A 22,978-nucleotide genomic window follows, 5' to 3' on the forward strand; every position below is an offset into this window, starting at 1 on the left:
TTTGGTGTAGCAACCTTTATTGAAGGAGCTCCTACAACAGTACTGAGTTTTGTATCCTCAGGTAAAAATATCTTCTTTAAACAACATGGGAAGGGGCTAAAACACTGAGACTAATAGCACCACAGATAATAACACCAGAACAGTGACTTTGGGCCACTGATGAAACAGAAATTGTGCAACTTAACAGTTAAGGGGATGAAGGCAGACACCGTTTTCTGTGTATGTGAGGGGCTAACAGCATTAGGTTTATTTTCCAGCCTTTAACCATGACAGATGTTTTCTTACCTCACTGATGAAGCACCAAGGTGTGTGTATGCGTGTATGTGTGTGTATGTGTGTATGTGTGTGTTTGACAGAGGTCTCTCTGCACAGGTTTCTGTCATTCTGTCATTTGAACCAGTGACCCCAGCACAACTGTTTATGGAACAATCCCCCAAGGCTACACATAAAAGAATCACCTTCACTCACATATGTAATTGATGATAACTCAGAGGTGCTCACACATACAGACACACACTCACACACACACTCGGGCAGAATCACACATGTTGAGTCCAGCTGTCGTGTCCTCATTAGATCCAGGTGAAGTGCTAATGTTGGAGTCTGCCTGATGTCATGTCCTGTTTTCCCTGTAGGTTTGGTGATCTAATAGAGCTTTTAAGTGATGTCGGATGTGAGTTTCCTACAACTTTTGAAAAAATCATAGTATTTCTAAATTACCATTTCAGCAATGCTTTATCGGGGCAAGACCTATATAAAATAAAGTTTACTGACAAATCGTGCCCCAGCCTTCCAAATGCACAATCATCTAGGTCAGAGAATCATTCACCAAAGAATTTGTATGTTTTCAATCCACAGCTGCGGTCAGTTTGCTTACATTGTAAAATAGTGACACCACAAACCCGACACCACTTGAAAGAGTGGTAAGAGCTACAAAACTGAGTTCACATTAAAAAAAAAAAAAAAGATCTTCAGATGTCAGGAGCTCCGGTCCCAGAGAGACAGGATCATGTTACCACACTTTTTAGTTGAAGTAAGGGAGAGCACGGGTTATCACTGGTATAAAGTGATGCATAACACCTGAGTGGAAATTAGCTCAATGCATTTGAAAGCTAAACATTTTGTTTACTTGTGTTTCATTACTGATGGCTCCCCGGGACAAAAGCAACCTCTTTGAATGGGACTTTTTTACCCTGAACTTTGCCTTTTTGGGAGCAATTCCTCCCAGCTGTGTACTTGTAAAACACAGCTGGGTTCAAAAATTCCAAAATAGTTTATGTTAGCACCATCAGTCGGGGTTATAGTCTAATGACCCCAGCATAGGAGGTGGAAATTGTACACAGCCTGAGAGAATCACCATTGGAGGCTCAACTCAGGGTAAAAAAGTCCCAAGTAAATTTCATTAAGACATTTCTGTTAGTCTGCCACACAATCATTTGTCATTTGTGACATACTCGAACACAGTGTATGGTAAATGAGTGAGACTGAATATTCATATTGGGACTAAAAAACTAAAGCGTGTTGGTCCTGTTGTACAGAGCCCTGCACTCAAGGCATGGACACCCTGCGGGAGACGGTTTGGTGGAAGACCCCATGGAGCAGAGAAGCGTAGTCTGGGACACGGAAGAGATGCCGCTGGGCGTAGCTGATGTCGTCTGGCCGCCCTCTGCTCACCAGTGTGCGCAGGTTGGCCTCATTGACTTGGGTGCCGACGGTGATGACGAAGAGCTCGACCCCGGCGTCCGACACCTCACGAGCACGCTTCTCCAGCAGGGCCTCGGTGATGGCTTGAGACCTGCCATCGGAGAACAGCACCAGCTTCCTCCTGCCTCCTGATGCGTCCCCGCGGCCTTGCAAACTCTTCATGGCAAATTCCATGGCCAATAACACGTTGGTGCCATCATTCTGGAAGTCCGCCTGCTTAATTTTATCGGACAGCAGGGTCAGATTGGTAGTTAGTGCCTGCTCTATGCGGGCGCTCCTGCTGTACTGGCCTGCGCCCACTCTGACAGTGGCACCTCTCTTCCTCTCGCCACTCAGGAAACGCTCAGCCAAGCGACTAACAAAGGTCTTGCTTGTCTCGAAGTTCTTCAGGCCCACGCTGGCCGAGCTATCCATCATCACCAAGATATCGGCACTTTCAGAGAAAGAGACTGTAACACAGACACAACACATCTGATCAATAACTGCGGCCAATCATAATCAAAGACTAGAGTGATTCAGTTTAAAGACAGCCAACTAGCATTTAAAATGTTCTTGTACATTTAAGGTAGGTAAACATAGGTTTAAATTGTTGATTGTTTTATGTCAACTGTCTTTATCTGAATGTACTAAGATTTAAAAGAAACCTAAAGATGGTTCAATAGCAGTAGAATAAGGTACATACAATGTTAAATACATTGAAACATGGTCCAACAACATATACAACTTTTATATTTGAAATAGAAAAACAGACTTACTGGGACATTTGTAGTCGGGGCACTTCTTTTCTGAAAGAAAGAACAACAAGGGTTACTTCGTCACTTTATTTGAGGTTGGTACAACATATTTACTTTATGGAAATTACCAGCGATGTGTGTGTTTGCACTGTGTGTGTTATTTACCTGCACAGATATTGGTTGTGAGGTTCTGAAGGAAAGTGTCATCCAGCAGTTCTGCGTAGTTGTCCAAGACAAACTGAAAGCCTGGTTTGGGGTCGCTCTTACAAACCAATTCCCCAAGCTGCTCCTTGTTTGGCTCACGGCCTGAGTAATCCTTCACGCCTAATCCACCCACCTGTGGAGGAGGAACAAGGTTTTAGTTTGGCCTTATAAAAATCCTTATAAGGTAAGTGTTGTTTGCATGATGTAATGTCCATCAAATATTGACACTATCTACATTTCGGTTGCCATCTTACGGGAAAATAAAGAGTTGGTAAACAGCACCGAAAGAAAGAGGGCAGAGCTTGAGTCATGCCTTCACTTATGAAGATAATAAAATAATAACCAGGAGCGTCTGTAGTCTGAACCAAGACAGCAAAGTCTTTATTGATCCCACATGGCAGCACATTACAGATTCTTCTCATCTTTGTCAATAAAAGCCTTAAATATATACACTGCGTCATATCTACCAGAGAGCATTTTGCTGAAGGGGAAGTAAACAAAGTAGCTTTACTCAGGTAGCAGAACAACCAGAGTAATGCTAGCTGTGGAAACAAAAATTTCCTAATTTGGCATTAATAAAATACCTCTTAACCGGCAAAGAACGAGGAGTGATAAAAACGTTCTTTCCATTGAGCTAGATCAGTAAGTATTCATAGCCTGTCTTCTTATTAATTCTACAGGGTGTTTTACTTGGCCTCTATCAACGCACTAAGAATAGGGTTTCTAGTTCTTTGGGATTCTTACGTTTGGTTCTGGCTATGGACAGTAATGTTAGCCAGGCTGCTAGTGGTAGCCATGTTGCTAACGTCAATGAACAAGTAAATCAATCTTCTTTTATACAAGAAAATTATAAACAGAAAACATTCCCAGGAAAAATGGAAAGCTGCGATCTCTGGGAAGCGAGATCCAAAAACAAATATGCACTCAACGCTAATCGCCATTGGTGTGGCCAAAACAAGATCTTCTAAGTTTTAACTTTAAATAGCCACAAGTGTAGCATGGGCCTTTACTGCGTCTTTCTAGGAGTATTGTACTCACCCTGAGGCCTTGACCACAGAGCACGTTGAGGGGAATCTTGTCCCTCGAAATGTCAGAACGTCCGTCTGTGAGAACGATGATGACTTTGTTCTCATGCGTCATAAGTTTGATTGAGTTCTTCAGAGCATAATCAAGGGCCTCGCCTGTGTACGTGGCCTCAGCCAGCCACGTCAGCTCTCTCACTTTCCTGCACACAAACACAGAGAAATATTATGACACAAAATCAATGGCTTTTTCTTTATAAAATCAAGGATATTGGAAAAAGCACTTGAGAACACAGTTAGAGGATTGATATATATTCCATCGTCCATCGAAGAAATAGCTGGATTTTGTTTAGAATTTGGTCAAACATTGTGTAAGAGCATGTCCACACTAAATGTGTTTTAGCCTTCCATCCATTCTTAGCTGGCCTTTTCAGCCAAAAATACAAAGAGCTTTTGTAGTTAGCTTAGTTTGCTTCTAGTAAAAGCTAAAAGCTCCTTATAGAAATTGTTAAAAATGTTTTGAAATACATGCGTTTGCTTTTTTCCAAGGGTTAGGTAACTGCATAATGTGCGTAGTGGTCAGATTGTCATTGAAAACATGAAGAGGATGTAACCAGATACTAAACCAATGAAATCAAAGAGGAAGTCCTAAGGCAGGGCATCATTTTGTGAACTCACTGTTTAAATGCGGTGAGGCCAAGGCTGCCGCTCAGTCGGATAACTTCTTGGGCTTGTGATCCACTGTACTGGACCACACTCAAACCTGACTCATTACCTGCAAACTGAAGGGAAAAAAAGCATTGTATGGTGACTCTGTGTTTTGTTTTGCTTGTTGTGTCTACGAGTTCCTCCTCTGCCAACATTTTTGCGTCCCACCCATCCTGACTAATTACATCCAATTGGAAGGAGTCATTGAGGAACTTGAGAGACATAAAGCAAGTTCCAAAACCCAACCCAATATTTCATTTTCACAAGTTCTATTTTTAAGTCTGTTCTTGGCATTTCTGAACATCTCTGAAAACTGCTTTTGCAACATTTTTTGTGTCACTCTAAATAAACAACACAATCCACAAAGTTCAACTGCAGGTTATCCTTTTGAGGCTAGACAGAGATTGGATAGATATGATTTACAGTGGAGACAATTATAGGATGTTACCTTGAGTTGCTGGTCTTTGATCAGCCTGTCTATGACTGTGATGATAAAGTCTTTGGAGAGCGCAAAGTTGGTGGACCCGATACTCTCTGAGCTGTCCACGATGAAGGCCAGGTCCATCGCTGCACACTTACACTCTGGAGGCAGACATAAACAAAATGACAAAGGATCACAATAGCCAGAGAGCATGAGAAACAACATGATCATGATGGTGACTTTAAGGGCAAACTTACCACAACAAGCTGCGCCGTGATAAGGAGAGGAAAGAGGGAAAACAACACAAATCAGAGTTAATTAACTGCGCAGGACGTAACACAACATAGCCCGTGCAACCCTGACATTCTTCAGGTTTCGATTACATGATTGGCTAATCTGGCTCTGAGTTGAAAAGGCCAACATTTCTGAAATGGGGAACATCTGGCTTCATTTCTGCGAGTTGAGCGTTAAACTTACAGCAGAGCTTCATGATGATATCCAGAATTTCACATTCCTGAAAAGAGAGGTGGAGTACGTTACAGAACAGCAAGGCCCCCTTAAATCACATTACATCACTTTTTGTACAGTTTGACGTGGTTCCAGAATAGAAAAAACATGACAATATAATTTCCTCAGAGGACTGTTGGTGAAAGGCAATTTTTTTGGTGTGTTTAGGAAATTGAATGTGTGGCTTTAGACTGAACATACAGTATCAGTTCCAGAGTCAAAACTAGCGTGGGCCTCGAGGGGGAATCAAATCTGTGGTGTTTAGCCGACCTGTCTCGGCATAAATGAGGACGGGGGTTCAGAATAAATGGACTGATTAAATATTTGTTATACTCACATCAGTTCCTGGTGGTCCAGAAGGCCCAATAGGTCCCTGAAGAAAAAGGGAGAACGAGTGATTTATTTGATTAATGTGTTCTATCTGATTAAAAGAACTGGACAGACAAAAGTGTATCTGGTTTGACTTTTAGATGACAGAGCAAGAACTGTAAGACTTTATTTTCACAGAAAAAACAAAAAAAACTGTTGATTCTTTGGAAAAACCATCACCCCTTTGACTGGAAACCAGAATCCCTCAGTCATCCAACCCACATCCACACCCACACGTTTGTGAGCGTTGCTATCTTCTGCAACAACATGTGAATCTTCCAAAAGTTCATTGCCACAGCATTTCGTTTTTTTTTTCTTTTTTCACTCGGCTGCTTGAAAACCATCTGTTTTGTTTTAACAGACATTAAACTCAGTTTAAGAGCATTCTTCTCTGTGACAAAGACGCCAGCAGAGCTTGCATGTGTGCACACAGGCAGACACACACACAAGAGAGGGAAAGGGAGACGGCCGTTAATTGTAGACGAGAGAAACCGTCCGACAACTCATGACGCAAACATGCAGAAATATGCAGCAGAGACACAAGCCAGAGGAGAGGTGAAAAGGAGACAGGAGTAAAAAAGGGAGGACACAGAGGAAAAAGAGAAAGTAGGGAAAGTGTGAGAGCTTTTAACACTGTGAGTGGACAACATGTCTCACACACAGTGTTATATTTTGACCTAATAGCTTTTCATCTCTTCATATGATCCAATACCACAAGCTTTCCCTTGCCAGTTGACAGGGAAACGTAATTACACTATCTTTCCAACATACTGAGCCGCACTGAGGAAAGCCTTCTTTTATGTCTTTGCATGCGGTTTGATGTTATGTTGAGTGCTGACCAACCTTGGCTCACTTACTGGATGTGTAAGGGATCAGTAGCAACCTCCGCCCATACGTAGGGAAATACACAGTAAGTGTAAAAAAATCCCATGAAAAGACCAAATCCAACAATGAGTCAATGGTTGACCTCCATTGTTGATATGAAATGAAAAAGCGTTCAGTGAGCTTGACCAGTGCAAAGTGAGGTGTTTCTTAGTAACACAGGCACTGTAGTTTCTTTTATTTACCATTCTGGTGCTGTAAATATTTACTATATGACTTAATGTGTACTCATCCGGAGCTGGAAGCCACGTCCAAATATAAGACTGTTTTCTCTTGTTTCAGTCAAATTTGCTTAAAAAGTACAGTATCGAGCTGTTTTATGAAAAGCTGTTTGGTTTTTTTAAAGTATTTTTTCTTAAAGTGCACCTATCATGCTATTTTAAGGCATATATTATGGGTCTCAGATATATAAAAATATATAAAAACATGTCTATGATGTGTTTTGCTCAAAATACAAACAGATCATGCATTTGAGACATCCCTCATATCCCTCTATTCTAGCCCTGTTAGAGAAACGCGGATTTTGGGTCCTTAGCTTTAAAAAAAAGAAAAAGAGGAGGCAGAGCTAATGCCTGATCAGAATTCTACCGGAGATAAAGTTAAATTCTGCTGTGATAAAACGCCATCCTGTTCTAAACCACATCAAGGATTATTTCTGAAACAGTATGGAGCTCAAATGCTTTTTCTCTTGCGGGTTTATCACAAGGTTTTTATTTCCTGCTTTTTAAACACATGTGCTCTCCAGTACAGGTTAGTGTTAGCGAGGCTTGCTAATACCATATTACGTCCAAAACACGTCAGGCATCGTTTCTGATAGCAACTCTCTGTGGGTCCACCATCCGAAATTACGTCATATCGGCAGCAAATCTGTATCCGCTCGTTGTACCCCCGTTTTTAAAAGATTTAGGTACGGAGGAAAAGAGAAAGGGTTTTATTTCTGACGCTACGTGAGTTCCCCGACACACCGGGTACACATATTTATGTATAAAAGACATCAAAAAGTGCATTTTGCATGATAGGTCCCCTTTAAGGAACCCTTTTTTAAGTCATTACTACAGTAGGAACTAATGGGCTTGAGGTTGAGTGCCATAGAAAGGCCTGGGAAATTATTGGTTTTGGTGTTTTCATGGGATTTGTTTATGTTTCTAAATGATGTAATTGTTTGCAACTGATGTTTCTGTCAGTGGATTTGTAAATATGCAATTCAAAATGTAATTTTCCGTCAAGCTAAGCTAGGCTAATCTTTAAGCATAACTTTCCACTGTAGGTGTTTATAAAAAATACCCCAAAGAAAGTGAGAGTAGGGTAATGGTTTGGAGTTTGGAGAGCAGTACCTCCAGTGTCTCCACTTGCACACACACGCAAATATGCACACACACACACCAATCAACTCATTCATTGGCTCCGTGGTAATCTTACCGGATTGCCCTCGGGTCCTCTGTGACCTTTGGCCCCTTTAGATCCGTCAGCTCCTGGCTTGTTGTTCTGTGGAAGCAGAAAATTAGAAGAGAATGAGAGAGGCCCATACCTTGATTGCCTTTCTTCATTTAAAAAAAAAAGAAATGCATTTTTTAGAAGGTCGAAAACATCCGATCCTTCTGTACTTCAATGTTATGTGCGGTATTCATGTAAAATGTCCAATCCTGTAAATGTCCGCCATTGGTCCGGGCATCATTCACAATAATTTGCTTGACAATTTGCAAGCTGTGTTTTAAATTGTGGTTGTTTTTTTACGAGTTAACAAGACTTCATGAAACTGCAGCCCAGCTATTTGCATCTGCTTCTAGATATTACTTTCAATATTAATAATGTATTCTATCAAATTGTATTGTTATCATATCACAGCATCCTATTGTATTGTATCGTTTAGTTTCGTATTTAAATCACAGTAGCAATATATTGTTTGAAACTAAACTAAATTATGGCAAACGTGGCCATGTCTTCTTAAAAATGTGCATCTTGTGTTCACAATTCTGAACTTCTGAAAATGTTGGTTGCAATCAATATAAATATAATTTGTTTTGCATTTAACAAGTGGGTTCACCTCTTTGCGTGTGCAGGGCCTTTGGCTAAAATGTTTAGCCAATATTTGACTATTCAATATTTCGTAAGGCCTTTGAGACTTACTAAAGGCTATATCTCACAAAATATTTCACTTGTGAGAAATTGCATCACAAATCAAACAGCTTCAAAGGCTAGAGTCAGTCTGAGAAAAGCCTCTGAAACCATTTAAAATCTTAACTGAGCCAGGTCTGGTCCTGTCCAGCCCTCTATCTGCCACACCAGTGCAGCAGCTGCAGGGTGAGGAGCAGCCAAAAGCCCTGCAGCAGCTGCACTCTGACCCGCTGCTGATCACTGTGACATTAGACTGTAAAGTGTGGAGAAAAATGAGCGTAAACACTCTAAATCAATTTAGGAAAATGATCTCATCTTTAAGTTCCAAGTTCCCACAGACACTGTTACACACTTTAAAGAAATGTGGGCGACTTGGTTAGAGGAAAACCGCTGCATAACATTTTAAAGTGATGCAAAATTGCAAATTCAGAGCAGATACCGTAGTGGAGGAATAAAACCACTTTCTGAACGCCTTGCAAACACATGTGCCGAATCATAAGACGATTTATTTATGGAGCCTCCCCTTAGACATTAGAATTTCCAAGATTTAAGCGATACAATTGAGATAAAGCTCAGGAAGTAAGAAAAAAGACGTTTCCTGAAGAAAAAGACTTTGCTTCACTTCTCATGTTTGGATGAACCTCATCAAACCACAAACAGTTTGGATACAAGCTGGATAGCTTTTAAGTTAAGTTAACGACTTCTAACTCAGAAGAGAATATTCAGTTTTTTTCTAGTAAATTCTGAATGTTGTCCTTGGATTTTCACCCCACTCCCCTGGCTTCATAAGTTGTAATATAAATGATTTACCTGCAATGGTCTTAATAGGCTATTGTAGATTAGCAGCTTTTTTGTGTAACAACAAATGTACTCTGTAACTGTAACATTTTGAACCCGCTAACATGAAGAGCTCCAAGTATCAAATCCCAAAACGTTCAGAAAGGTTTTCCACACATGTCTATCTCATCTGTGCTCCAAATCCATTTGGATTGGTAGTCGCATAATTACACATTTGTTGCTCAACAAATGCCAGACTGATTTGAGATGTAGTGAGGGCAAGAAGGTCACAAATCCTCACAATAAATCATTTTTGCTCTTTGATCTGAGCTGGGAGCTGACTCCAATCAGCAGATCAGCACTGAGGCTGAAGTACCCTTAGCCTACAGTGGACGGGTATGAAAGATAAAGAGAGGCAGAGAGGGAAGGTAATGTCAAACACCTGGCTTTACACACACACACACACACACACACACACACACACACACACACACACACACACACACACACACACACACACACACACACACACACACACACACACACACACACACACACACACACACACACACACACACACACACTCAGTTGCTGTCAGCCTTGAGTAAGAATACACACACATGTGCGCATACACACGGTTCCAATTACCGCGCATTCTCAACTTCAAACACACTGATGTTGAGAAAATTGACCACATCCATTCCCATACACACACACACACACACACACACACACACACACACACACACACACACACACACACACACACACACACACACACACACACACACACACACACACACACACACACACACACACACACACACACACACACACACACACACACACACACACACACACAGAGATCTGACTGTTTGTCGTATCTTGTTGAAAATGTGTATATGTGTCTGCTAATAAATTGGTGAAAAAGTCAAAAGGTCTGTCTCCACCACTTCTGTCTGCACCCCCTGGGCCCTCTGGCTTGAAAAAGTGCAGGTCTGCACGGTGTGAAAATATTCAAACAATTTAAATTGGAAGTCCTGTCGCTCAAAAATCAAGCCAGAGGCATCAGATGGTCTGAATATGTTGTTGGCCAGTTTGATGCCTCATGATTTCAAGTTAAACCCTTTTTTCGCTGTACAGTCACTAACAGTGAACAGCAGAGTGTAAAACTTGTTGGAACAAACAAGTCACTGTCCAGAGAAACAGATAGAATGAAAAAAAAAAGAGTTGAATGAATGCCTCGGGGGATACTGTAAGTGGAATGTAATGGATTCATTTTTTCTAAAATGATCTTATTATGTATTTTAATAAAGAACATGGTAATTGACTGACCAATGGAACAGCAGCTGAGAGGAGATGAGTGATCTTTTGTTACAGGCAATAGTTTGACTTTTTGGTATAATCTTGTTCACTTTTATTCCAAGAGTTAGCTGAAAAGATTGATGAGTCTCTTATGTTATGTTGAGTTAGCTTAGCTAGCAAATTGACAGGAAGCAGCTAGCCTGACTTTAAATGTTACTGCTTTAGGCCAAAACAAATTGTGGGCTGATAACCCCCGGTAAAACCATTACTCATTTAAAAAATGTTGTAAGAAATAAACAAGTATAATAGCTAATTGAGTGAGCTTTAAGGCCCGGACACACCAAGCTGACACCAAAGAACTGACACAGACGGACCCCGACTGTTGTGTCGCCTCGCGTCTCTGCGTTTTGGCCATGTGTCGCACTGGAACACACCGCAAAAGGCGCTTTCACACCGCAGTACTTTTCCCACAAAGGTTCATCAGAACTTAGTTCATGAGAACTCTTTAGTTCTCATGAACTACAGATCGCGTTCACACCGGAATAAGTCCCTGGGGGAGGATTAGGCAAATAAAGCCGCTGACGTCACTTCTTCTTCTTTTGCTTGGGGTTTACTGGCAGGCCGCAAACAACTTCCAGTGTTGCCAACTTGGGGACTTTCTCGCTAAATCGGGCGACTTTCCAAACCCTCCGGCTACTTTTTTTTGTCAAAAGCGACAAAATTCAGCTACTTTTTCTGGTGTTATTGGAGACTTTCTGGTGTTTGGAGAATCTGACGTGATAGCACGTAATTGTTACGCAGTTACTTTCCTCAACGAGCAGCGGGTGCTGAGCCCCTCCGCCGTCTCAAAGCACTCACAGGCAGCCTCGCGCGGCAGCTGCACTCGAGCAGAGAGGTGGCAAAGTGACCCAAAAGAGACACACTACGCGTCCAGACCATGGTCCAGACTGAATATTAATCGCGCATGCGCAAAGCCATCGCTGATCCCGCCCTGGCTTGCAGTGTGTCACTTTGCCAGTCCCAAGCCCAGATAAAGAAGGAAGGTATAGCAATTCCATCCCACATAACCATTTTTTAAATGAAATGTGACTAATTCTTTAACAATACTGGACAAAATGTATGTATGTAATGTTGGTCTAGACAAAGCATTAAAGTCATCAAGTGATGGACAAACATAATAAAAAATAAAAAAAGAATCAACAGAAGGAAGTTCATTTGTAGTTCTAAACACATTAAGGGTGACGTCATTTAGCGACTTTTAGGACAGCCAATAGCTACTTTCCTTACTATGGAGTTGGCAACACTGACAACTTCACGGCGTATACTGCCACCCGAAGTCCCCGGCCGGAAGTCCCCGGAGTTGGGGACTGGCTTCAGTAGAAGCTGCTGAAGCTCCCATGTTTTCTTTTGTGTTGCCATAAGTTAGTCTCTCTTCGTTTGTGCGCTGGGCGAATGCTAATGCTAATAATGCTAATGCGAGGATAATAAAATGGCAGCTTCACAAAACGTTTTTGGAGTTTTACGGGGCGTGGTTTGCAATCCGCCCAGCCGAAATAGCAGAAATAGGAACCTTTTTCTCCCACGAAAGTCCCTGCTCTCTAGCAGGGACGGAAAAGGGGGTAAAAAGGTTCTCATGAACTAATTTTAGTTCTGGATCTTTTTGGTGTGAACGCAACATTTCGGAACTATATCGGAACTAAAGTGGGAAAAGTACTGCGGTGTGAACGCGCCTAAAGACTTCAGCCGACGGCCAAGAAGCACGTACGAACTGCGCATGCGTGAGTGTCAATAACTCTCCTTACCAGCAGGCGGCGGTAGTGTGTATTCGTCATTCAAAAGAGGCAACAACCGGAAGACAGACTGCGTGATAACCGAGAGAAGAAGAACAGACTGCGTGATATAAACAAAAAACAAATAGCGTGTGCGTTCCATTTTCACTCTACAACGAGAAGCTCATGGGGCTTTCCCGAACCTGTGTCGAGAGCTGGAGTTAAAGTGGACCTATCATGCTATATTTGAATAATATATTGTAGGGCCATACCTATATAAGGTATATTTATACGTTTTCTTTTTGAAAATACCAAACAGATCATGCATTTTAGCCATGCCTCATTTCGCTCTATTTTGCTTTCCTCCACCCTGTCTTTGCATGCGCTGCAGCTGACCACGCCCCCCTGCAAAGGAGGGGGCCGAGTTACGAGCGTCGTGTTACCATGCTGTTACCATGCCACGGCAACCTGCCGTCCTGACGTCAGAGGAATGTTCAAATCTGGATCAGTCTGTATCAGATCCGTTGCAGCCCCGTTTTTAGAGATTTGGATATGGAGGAAAAGAGAGAGGGTTGTGTTTTCTGACACTTGGTGAGTTCCCTGGAACACCGGGGACACATATTCATGTATAAAAGACGTACAAAAGTGCATTTTGCATGATAGGTCCCCTTTAAATTACATCTCAGATTTGCCTTCTTAATAGTTTGTTTGGGTCCCTCACTTCCGTTTCGCTTCTCATGCTCTGATTCGCTAGCTGAACAGCCAATCAGAGTGATTTCTTTTTGCCGACTGCCTTTGGCCGACTGTTTCGTCGTCGGCCTGACGTCCACCGACGGCCAAAATCGGCTTGGTGTGTCCGGGCCTTTAGAGGTGCAGCAAAGCAAGTTTCCGAGCTAGGCTAGCTGTTTTGCTTCCAGTCTTTATGCTAAGCTAACCGTCTCCTGACTGTAGCTGTATATCTAAGATATTAACTGAGTGTTGCTAATGTTCTTCACTAACTCTTGCCAAGAAGTGATTATGAGTAATTCCCAAATGACCACACTATTATGTGTTAGCAAAGGAGCTGGCAACAAAATGAAATATATTTTGCCAAAAGTACATATCCAAAACAATGTGTAAGTTTTGCTAAGTTAAAGACCATGGGTGATTTTATATGTTTTAGCCCATTTACTTTACATTCCTTCCAACCCTTTTCCAAAGCTTACCACTAGTTTATAGACTGATTGAGGCGTGGTGTTGGCATTTTATATTTCCGTAAGAGAAGCAGGCTAGATGAAGTCAATGAAGCGAATACCTTCAAGTAGTTTGAAATCAAGACGATTTAGTAAGGAATAATGGTTTCCACTATACTGACTGTATAAAATGTTGTGAGTTGGTGATAATTCACTTTTTATCAAGGTTTTAGGTCATAAAGCAGCCGTAGAATCAGTAAGGAAGGTTGTGAGATGTTTACGGTATTCTGCTTTACTCAAGCACAAAGAAAAAAACGTGGAAGAGGTAAACATCGACTGGGTGAACGACACGAATATAAACCTGCTCTGTTTCACAAGTTCTTGATGTGTGGTAAACTAATCTGACACTGTAAACCCAAAGCTTATAAAGTGTGACTCCTTCGAAAGACAAGAGGTCAAGGTGCACTGATGTACAGATGAGAGAAAGTACAAACATGTGCAGAAATGTTTATGCCGTGAAACACGAACCTTGGAAATTCGATAACTTTTATGTAAACATGACCGAGTTAAACCAGGAGTTCAAGTGTTAAAACAGCATGCTTAATTCACACACACACAGACACATTAAAAAAGTGATGTAGTCCCTACATCGTTTCTGCTCATTTCCTGGTATCCTTGACAACGACATATACACAGCTGCATCAGCTCAAAGCCCTCTTCCCAAAAGACGCACACATACACCCACACACACAACCCCCCCCCCCACACACACACGCGCACACACACACACACACACACACACACACACACACACACACACACACACACACACACACACACACACACACACACACACACACACACACACACACACACACACACACACACACACACACACCACCACATACACACACGCAACATAAATTAAATTAAATTAAAATATGAAACATATTGTGCCATAAATTATAAGTGTTATAAGAGACCAGTAAAAATAAAAAAATTAAACGCGAACATAACAGATATGTGTGACTCACATCCTGTCTGCGCTCTCTGCCAAGAAGGGATGTAGGAATGATAAAAACGAGAGCAAGATTGAGGACAAACTGCAAAAAGGCAGACTCACATCGGGGCCTGGATCTCCGGCATCTCCGTCATCTCCTTTGGGTCCAAGGGTTCCCTTACCACCCTGAAGGTCACACAGCAAATTAGAGAGGTCATGAGCGTGACAATTGATTTTACAATGTTGGCAGTGAACTTCCAACATGGCTGCTCATATTCATTGTTGATGTGTAAATGTATAGTACTGGGAAGCCCAATCTGAATTTAAAGCCTCCTATAATTCCATTATATTCATCCAAAATATATGCATAGAAGTTCAAATAGAAACTTGTAAGATAACTTACCGGCTCACCAGCATCTCCACGTGGCCCAGGATAACCCTAAAGAAAGACATACATGTTTAAAATTGTGTATGTGTCAAACATAATAAGCATTAACTAGTATTAACACTTACCTGGAAACCAGGACAACCTGCAGTACCATTTCCTGGCAAACCATCTTCTCCCTGAAATTAAGAAATGGTTACACTTACAGTTCAGACATACACACACACACAGCTCATGGTGGGGAATATGATGGATGGCACACATATGTCTCCCACACTCACCCTCTCCCCGATCTGGCCTCTGTCTCCCGGACCTCCTTTGATTCCTCTCGGTCCTTTGGGTCCCTTGGTAAGGAATGATAGGATTGGAAACATATGAAATGTGACATGCCATGTTTTTGTTGAAGACATCTTGATGTTATCATACTCTGTGTGTGTCTATGTGTGTTTCTACATGTAGCGAAACAACTTTTAAAAGGTCTACAGCACAATAAATTATTGCGATCTGCCGCAGGGTAGGCTATTGTTATCTGGTTTTATGATACTGTGTGTAATACACATGATTTATGATGATGAGAGCTTTTTGAATGCAGTAGATGCATTGGTCGTGCTTTTTACAGCGCCACGGCTTCCACAGATGAAATATTTGTATATGTTTATTGTCAAAGCATTTAATGTATTCATTGCTATCGGGATGTTAAGAGCATTCCATGGAATATAACAAAAAGTGTTTCTGAAGTGAATTACCTACCCTACCTTTAACTCAGGGTTGCCAACTCTCACGCATCTGGCGTGTGACACACGCTTTCACTCTCAATCTCACGCTCTCACGCTGCCCAAACTATTCTCACGCCAAAAACAAGAATACGAAGACTAGAAACGGTTTTGAAAACTTTTGTCACGTAGTGATCGTATTCTCAATAGAACATCTTTGATAATGTCTTCTGGCCAATCAGAATCACGATAACGGCGTGGTGTTGTTGCAGGAAGTCCCGACGGAGAATACTTTTGTGGTAGTACATCTCTATACATCGATACAACATTACGTGTTGATAGAAATCAACACGTAATGAAATAAGACCCCACGGTTTGATGATTGATAGGTGTGTGGGCTGTCTTTCATTTTGACACACAGAACAATGGGGGCTATCCACCCATATCCACAATGTAAAGTAATTCACACAGCCTCTTCCCTCTTCTCTCTGTGAGGAGCAGCACTGCTGCAGCAGGTTCAGCTTTCAGAACAAAGTAACAAAAAACTAATATGGCATTCATTTTTTTAAATGTGTAGTAATAGATTTATTTATTTTTCTTCTCAAGAGAGTACCAGAATGTTTATTTTATGTTAGGATTTTAAAAAATCTCCTGGGGGAGAATCCCCCCAGACCCCCCTGCAGGGGTTGGGTTTTCAGCATGTCAACTCTTTCACCTGTTGCAGGATTGGCTCCAGGTCGCCCTTTTTATTTACTACAAGACAAATGTGCCTTTTTATTTCATACAGTTCAATTTGGATTGAGACAGGGAAATAATCTAAACCTCACGCGTGGCGTTTCACTGTCGGGGGGAGCGTGTATGTAATTACATTGCAAATACTGATTTAAGCCCCACCACTGTATGGGTTAGCCCTACCATAGATTACCCAACAAAAATACTCTGGAGCGCATGCGCAGATCTAAGATCCAGTAGAAATGATAAAAAAGTAAAAGTCTGCTGCTTATTGTTCTACTAGGCCAACATAGAGTCAAAGAGTATATGAGAGTGAGAGTGTGTTAATTAATATATTTGGCAGTTTGGAGTAAGTCTGTAGATTTGTTTGTGTGTGTGTGTGTTTCATGTATAGGCCTCTCACGATAATTAATTTTGTTGGATACATTTTCCCGGAAATTATTGCGATAAACGATAATATTGTCGGCACCGTTGTATGACCATTTTAGACCACTGACATAATGATAATATATAATAATAATTCAAGTACATCCTTTCAAACTGCTAGTCACATCCTCATGTAAATGGAAATTTATCGAGGTCAGAAAAGTTATCGAGTTCATTTTTATTTATCGTACGATAAGTCAATTAATTGCTTATCGCGACAGGCACACAATAAAACAGTGGAAACAAACATGTTTGACTTTCATTAGTGAATGAAACTGTGTGCCCTTTATAGTCTGTGTTCATTATTGTGTATTTGTATATATTGTATATATATCCTATATATATGCTAAGGTCCCGCTGCTGACACGATAGCAGTCATGTTGTGCGCATATGTGTAATTAAACCGAATTAAACCCATGATATCACAATCTCACTCCAGCCAGGTACCCAAAGTTGGCAACCCTGCTTTAAATAATGGTAAAAAAAACAAAAATGTGAGCTGTTAGTTCTTATTGGGTTTAACACTAAAAAGCTTCCTATAAAATGTAAAACAAATTACTGTAAGTTAAGTGTTGATACTCTTTTCAGCTAATCTTCGTGAGAGTGGGCGTGGTTTGATTACATTGAATTAACTGTGACCAAACAACTGTCTTCAGATTCAGATTCAAACATTGCTTAAACCTGATTGGTTCATGGAACTATGTGACATCAACCTTTTTCCAGTTTAGCCGCGCCCACTTAAAACACGAGGTCCAATAAAAACACCAAAACTATCTTCTCTCATGTGAAATGATCAGAAAAGTGTTCATCTAGATCAAATCACTCATAGTTAGAAGCTTATGTATTGAGCAAATGTGTGTTTTCAGGATCTTTTAGTAAATGTATGCTCTTCGGGAACATGTGTGCGTGTTTGTGTCTTGTTGGGCTTACTTCTGGTCCAGGTGTGCCTTCATCTCCTCTGTAGCCAAGAGACCCGGCCTTGCCAGACTCGCCCTGGAAAACAACAACACCGTTAATGAGACGCAGTTAAAACACTTTTCCTACAAAAACAACCACATAAAGCACAATGAAAAAAAACTGGCAACAGGCTTTGACATCGTTTTGAAGAAGTAGGTTACTGACACACTTTTGGACAATATTTAAGGTATCCAATGCTGTACTTTTGGACAACCATGTTTAAAAAAAAAAAATGAAAAAGCTTATTGGAAGAATTCCTCACCTATGTCTCCAATGAGTCTTTGGCACAGGAAAACTGTTAACATGTGATGGATAGTTAAATAAGAGCTAGCCTGTAATTGCCTCAACAAAGCAATACTTAATACAAGGCTGTATATTTATGTGATTTTCTTTACTGCCCTCTCTGGTTGACATTTTCAAGGACTCTTGGATCAATAGTCTGAAAATAACGTGTTAACCGTGACGTAACCAATTGGTTTGTGGTTTAAGGTTTTGAAGATTTGAGATTTGTTTATTCCGTCTCCATCATATTCTTTGGTAACAGAAGTGACAGGAGAGGGTGGAACAACCAAACACCTTTTTAGTTGACCAATTTGTTTTACGAAGAACAGATAGGATTAAAGTTCTAAGATCTGACTTTTGCCCCCCTGTTTTGCCCCCATTGGAGATTGCGCAGCTTTAGGGCACTAGTGCATTAGTTTGGATCACACCAATGGTGAGCTCCAACAGCCATGTGACTGTAGTCGATAGAAGGAGTGCGCTTTTGAATGTGTGCTCTTTCCTCACAAACAACAGCTGTGTCCGGCTGCTGCATGCATCACCTCATTCTTGTCCTGAAGTTACACTGTTGAAATGGAAGAAATCCCTTCGTCTTAGAGTTCCTCGAAGCCAAAACTTTTTTTTCTCAAGGCTTACTCATTGCAGTGTCTGCTTGGCTAAATCAAGACCGGTTCTATCTATCGACTGGATACATTCAATTACTACTGCTCTACTTACTTACATCTGTCTCAAGATTGGACAGAATAATAGATATATTTGCAGAAATGGCAAAATACACTGATACTACAACAACATTGCTAATATGTTAAAATTAGGTTATAAATACTTGTGCTATGCCTTGCTTTTTGAGTGCAAATGGCTTCCATGACATTACCGAGCATGAGGACAGTTTTTCCTCAGTCAATGAGGTAGGTCTAACATGTTTGTTATTCCATGTTTTCTGTATTACACGGTTTACTCAATCAAAGCAGAAAGCACAAAAGAGCCATTCAAAGTCTTGACATCACAGAGGGGACCACAACTAATGCTTGTAACGTATCATTATTATTACACTGCCTGGTGCCCTATTAGGAAAACCATACTGAGGCTTTGGCTGGGGCGGACGGAGAGAAGAACTGAGTCAGAGGGGAAAGAGTGAGTGTGGATGTTCCCTGGTGGAGTAAGAGCTGAGAATGAGGAGGAGTGGGCAGCGCTCTGGGGCAGCAGCCAGGTTGGCCTCTGTTTAAACTTCTGCCTAATAAAGCTACTCCTCCTCAGCATGAAATATGGATGCTCACAAGTGCACACGCAGAAGGAAGCAAGGTCTGCTCTCCTACTGGAAAATAAGGATGGTGCCAGATAGAGAAGAGGGTGGTCCCCCTACGGTAACTCTACACAACATGCTAACTAACAGTGGTTTCTATAGCTCCCGTGTGTTTGTATCTATGTAAATGTGTATTTGAGTGTGTCTTACAGGGTCTCCGTTGGGGCCAGCTGAGCCCTCCCTCCCCTGGTCTCCACGGGGTCCGGGCTCCCCCTGGCAAGGAAAAGAACAAATGTATAAAAAGCTAAAGGCGTTGAGGACAGTAACAATGGACAAGTGAAGCACACAGAGCCAACTTTCAAACAAAGTTAGAGCAGTAGGAGCACATGGGGAATTACTTTATGGAAACAGTCTTCCATTAAGGCTGTTGAAATTGACTCGATACAAATGCCAAAAAGCATTTCCCATGGATTTTTTTAAGGAGGACTTGCTGAAAACACACAGACCCTGAGGGACTGCACTTCCTCCCTTCTCATCGTCCTTATCATCACTTACCAGGTCTCCTCTCGGCCCTCTGTTTCCACGGGAACCTTGCTCGCCTTTCTCTCCCAATGGTCCCTATAAGGCATTTTAAAGATGTCAACAGATATTTTGGTAGCTGTCACACACTCGTCAATAATAATCATTTCATTTTCAGATTGATAATCATTTCATAATCGGATTTACGCCCTCGCCGCCACGGCCATCCTGTCCCGGTGGGCCCTGTCGAAGAAAAACACAAAGAAGGAAATTAGGACGAGCCAATACAGATCATAGAGTTGATGTTCCTGCCGTTGTCAGGTGCTACATCGCTTACATCATCGCCGCGCTCTCCTTTGTCCCCATCGTTTCCGCCAGGGCCGCGATCACCCTGTCACAACACAGATAAAAGCGTCACATTTCCTCGAAGAAGATCCGGAGATCATACGGATCCATATTTTATGTTGTACTGATTTACCTTAGGTCCCAGAGGGCCGTAGTTTCCAGGCCTTCCTGATTCGCCATCTCCTCCAGCATCTCCCTAAAACAAAACGTGTCTTATTACAATGCACTGAAAACCAATTTGACATCTTGGTAAGTAGCGTAAGAAAATATTGCTCCACTTGAGTATTGCTATTTGTGTATTTTCTGGGATACTGTCGATCGATTTGCAAAAACACAAACACATTTTTTTTTAAATAACTTTTTGGGCAGCCCAAGAATTTCATTTTTAATAAATAGTTAAAAAATGTGAGCACTTTGATTAAAAAAATTATTAAGTCAAATTTGACTACTTACACTTATATCGCTAAACAGATAGTGCTATGCTATTGGTTTATACAGGGACTTAAGGTTGCACTGTTTTTAGTGCATGAAAAAGTAAAAACATTTTACTCAGATTACACGCATATGGTAGTTTATGCTATGACACTTTTCCCTAAAAATAGATTTGAAAACATTGCTTTATATTGCCTACTTTACAGTAATGAAGTATACTGAATCGTGACCCCTGTGTCTTCATACGTATCATATTTTAAGTTCTTACAGATACACAGCCCTAATAAAGAGCACAGATATTTTTTTTCACATCTTACTTTTCCTCCTTTCAGCCCATAAGGACCGGAGTCTCCCTTTGGTCCCGACTCTCCTTGCATGCCCTGGAAGCAGGAAACACAGACATGATCTCAGTACATGATCACAAGCAGCTGAAGCCACAACACTCAATCTCAGGGGCCCTGCGAGTGTGTGTGTGTTTACAGTATGTCTATATGGCTTCATTTAAACAATATGACAGCAGAGAATGTAAACGCAGCAGTGATTAAGAGCCGCAAGCCTCAGTTGGCCTGTCCCGGGGGGGAATCCAGACGCAGGTCGGGATTTTGTTCAGGGCCGCACCCAGGGTGGCATTCCTAAACATGTAACTGTGGCTAATGGATGATCTGTAAACAATGTAGCTGAGCCTCGGGCGGATACGGAAATGGCCTGTTTGAGTGTGTACGTCTGTTTAAAAGAGAGCTAAAACAGTGTGTGACCTGACACCTGCACATGTGAGGGTTTGGTGTCAAACCTGATGTCATCTAAGGATTTCCATTTGTCTTGGATTCAAACTGTGCAATGTGTGCCATAAGTAAGTTGAGTTGAGGCCAACCTGAAGACCCTAACAGTGGGATTACTCTGAGATTAAGATAAACGACTCACATCTGATCCGGGAGATCCTTTACAGCCGGGAAGACCAGCGAAACCAGCCTCACCCTAATGAGGAAAACCAGAGAAACAAAACGTCAAACAACTTTATCGAATCAGCAAAACATCAGCCACACAGAGAGGCCGTAGTGTTGGGATGTTTCGGGGTCTGTTACTCACCTTGCGTCCATCGATTCCGTCATTCCCTATTAGACCTTTGTCCCCCTGAGAAAATACGACAAGATGATGAAGTAGAATAAAATAATAATTGAACAAGAGATCACAGATAGTGAGCAGCCCTCTGGAGCTGTGAAGAGGAGCTCACCTTGAAGCCTTTGTGTCCTCTTCCACCCTGCAAGAAAAACACACAGCGTTAGTTAGCCATGTCCGTGAATTACACAGTACAGAAATTCTCAAACATAAATGGTATCCTGTTTAATCAGATGTTTTTAAATGTTAGTACCTTTTCTCCTCGGCCACCACGGTCTCCCTGCAAACAGAAATACACATGTTAGAAATGTCATGAAGTGATCAGAGAGGTCACAGCTAAACAACATGGGAATATAACATTTGTTTAGGTTTGTAAATGTTTCCTCCAACAAACTTCCTGTTGTCAGTTTGTTTCTGGGTCATAACCATGTTTGTGAATCTAAAAAGGTGGATATGGCTTCAGACAAATCCTTGGACAACAAATGACTGGACCTCATATGTTTATCAAATGCACTGCATAGAGAAACTGACCTTTAGTTTTGGACTACAATATGAACAATATATAAAACACTGGCATTTGATGACTATGTATATGCATTACAGACCCCTTAAAGACCCTGTTCCTATAACAGAATGGTTTCATCTATTTTAAATGATTATTTTAGCTTCATATTATTAATTGAGAGTGTGGCGATTAATTGGTATTGACCAATACTGTGATATGTAAAAAAAAAAAAAATTGATATAATGTTTAAAATCCATTTGTGATGATAACATATAAATAATGCAGCGCCTCTTTAATCATTTCTAATTATTTTCGCTCATCTCACTACCCATTACCCAACACCGAAATTATATTATTTGGCAAAAAAGAGACAAAATGCACAATAAGCAAATAAAAGTTTACATTTGATTGATAGCTTTGAGGTTTTTACTTTCAAGACATCGCTAAAATGTAGTTATCTGGATTATTTTTGGCCATCATAATAGTGTATTGAAAATGTGATATTTTTCTAATATGAATCCAATAAGTATGCAAAAGAGAACGGACAAACTCAGTGTCAATTTGCTTGTATGTTAGCATCCATTACTCATAACTTTCTGATCCAATATCTGTCTATAGAAGATGTTTGATTCAGACT

General features: G+C 41.2%; 1 protein-coding gene across 1 annotated transcript in view; it reads right to left on the bottom strand.

Moving 5' to 3' along the window:
• col6a1 (collagen, type VI, alpha 1) overlaps nt 1-22,978 on the bottom strand; it is a 29,185-nt gene continuing 6,207 nt past the window's right edge. The window contains exons 11-35 of the mRNA XM_034137339.1: nt 22,090-22,116; nt 21,952-21,978; nt 21,807-21,851; nt 21,642-21,695; nt 21,038-21,100; nt 20,422-20,484; nt 20,281-20,334; nt 20,151-20,186; nt 19,980-20,042; nt 19,635-19,697; nt 17,876-17,938; nt 15,356-15,418; nt 15,203-15,253; nt 15,093-15,128; nt 14,813-14,875; nt 7,971-8,036; nt 5,638-5,673; nt 5,271-5,307; nt 5,051-5,059; nt 4,821-4,954; nt 4,343-4,446; nt 3,681-3,867; nt 2,604-2,775; nt 2,460-2,489; nt 1-2,153 (exon numbers count right to left, since the gene is read on the bottom strand). Coding sequence (XP_033993230.1) covers nt 1,549-2,153; nt 2,460-2,489; nt 2,604-2,775; nt 3,681-3,867; nt 4,343-4,446; nt 4,821-4,954; nt 5,051-5,059; nt 5,271-5,307; nt 5,638-5,673; nt 7,971-8,036; nt 14,813-14,875; nt 15,093-15,128; nt 15,203-15,253; nt 15,356-15,418; nt 17,876-17,938; nt 19,635-19,697; nt 19,980-20,042; nt 20,151-20,186; nt 20,281-20,334; nt 20,422-20,484; nt 21,038-21,100; nt 21,642-21,695; nt 21,807-21,851; nt 21,952-21,978; nt 22,090-22,116 — 2,151 coding nt within the window. The 3' untranslated portion in view covers nt 1-1,548. The remainder of the gene's footprint in view (nt 2,154-2,459; nt 2,490-2,603; nt 2,776-3,680; nt 3,868-4,342; nt 4,447-4,820; nt 4,955-5,050; nt 5,060-5,270; nt 5,308-5,637; nt 5,674-7,970; nt 8,037-14,812; nt 14,876-15,092; nt 15,129-15,202; nt 15,254-15,355; nt 15,419-17,875; nt 17,939-19,634; nt 19,698-19,979; nt 20,043-20,150; nt 20,187-20,280; nt 20,335-20,421; nt 20,485-21,037; nt 21,101-21,641; nt 21,696-21,806; nt 21,852-21,951; nt 21,979-22,089; nt 22,117-22,978) is intronic.

The sequence above is a fragment of the Trematomus bernacchii genome, unplaced genomic scaffold, assembly GCF_902827165.1.
Source record: "Trematomus bernacchii unplaced genomic scaffold, fTreBer1.1, whole genome shotgun sequence".
Classification (NCBI taxonomy): Eukaryota; Metazoa; Chordata; class Actinopteri; order Perciformes; family Nototheniidae; genus Trematomus; species Trematomus bernacchii.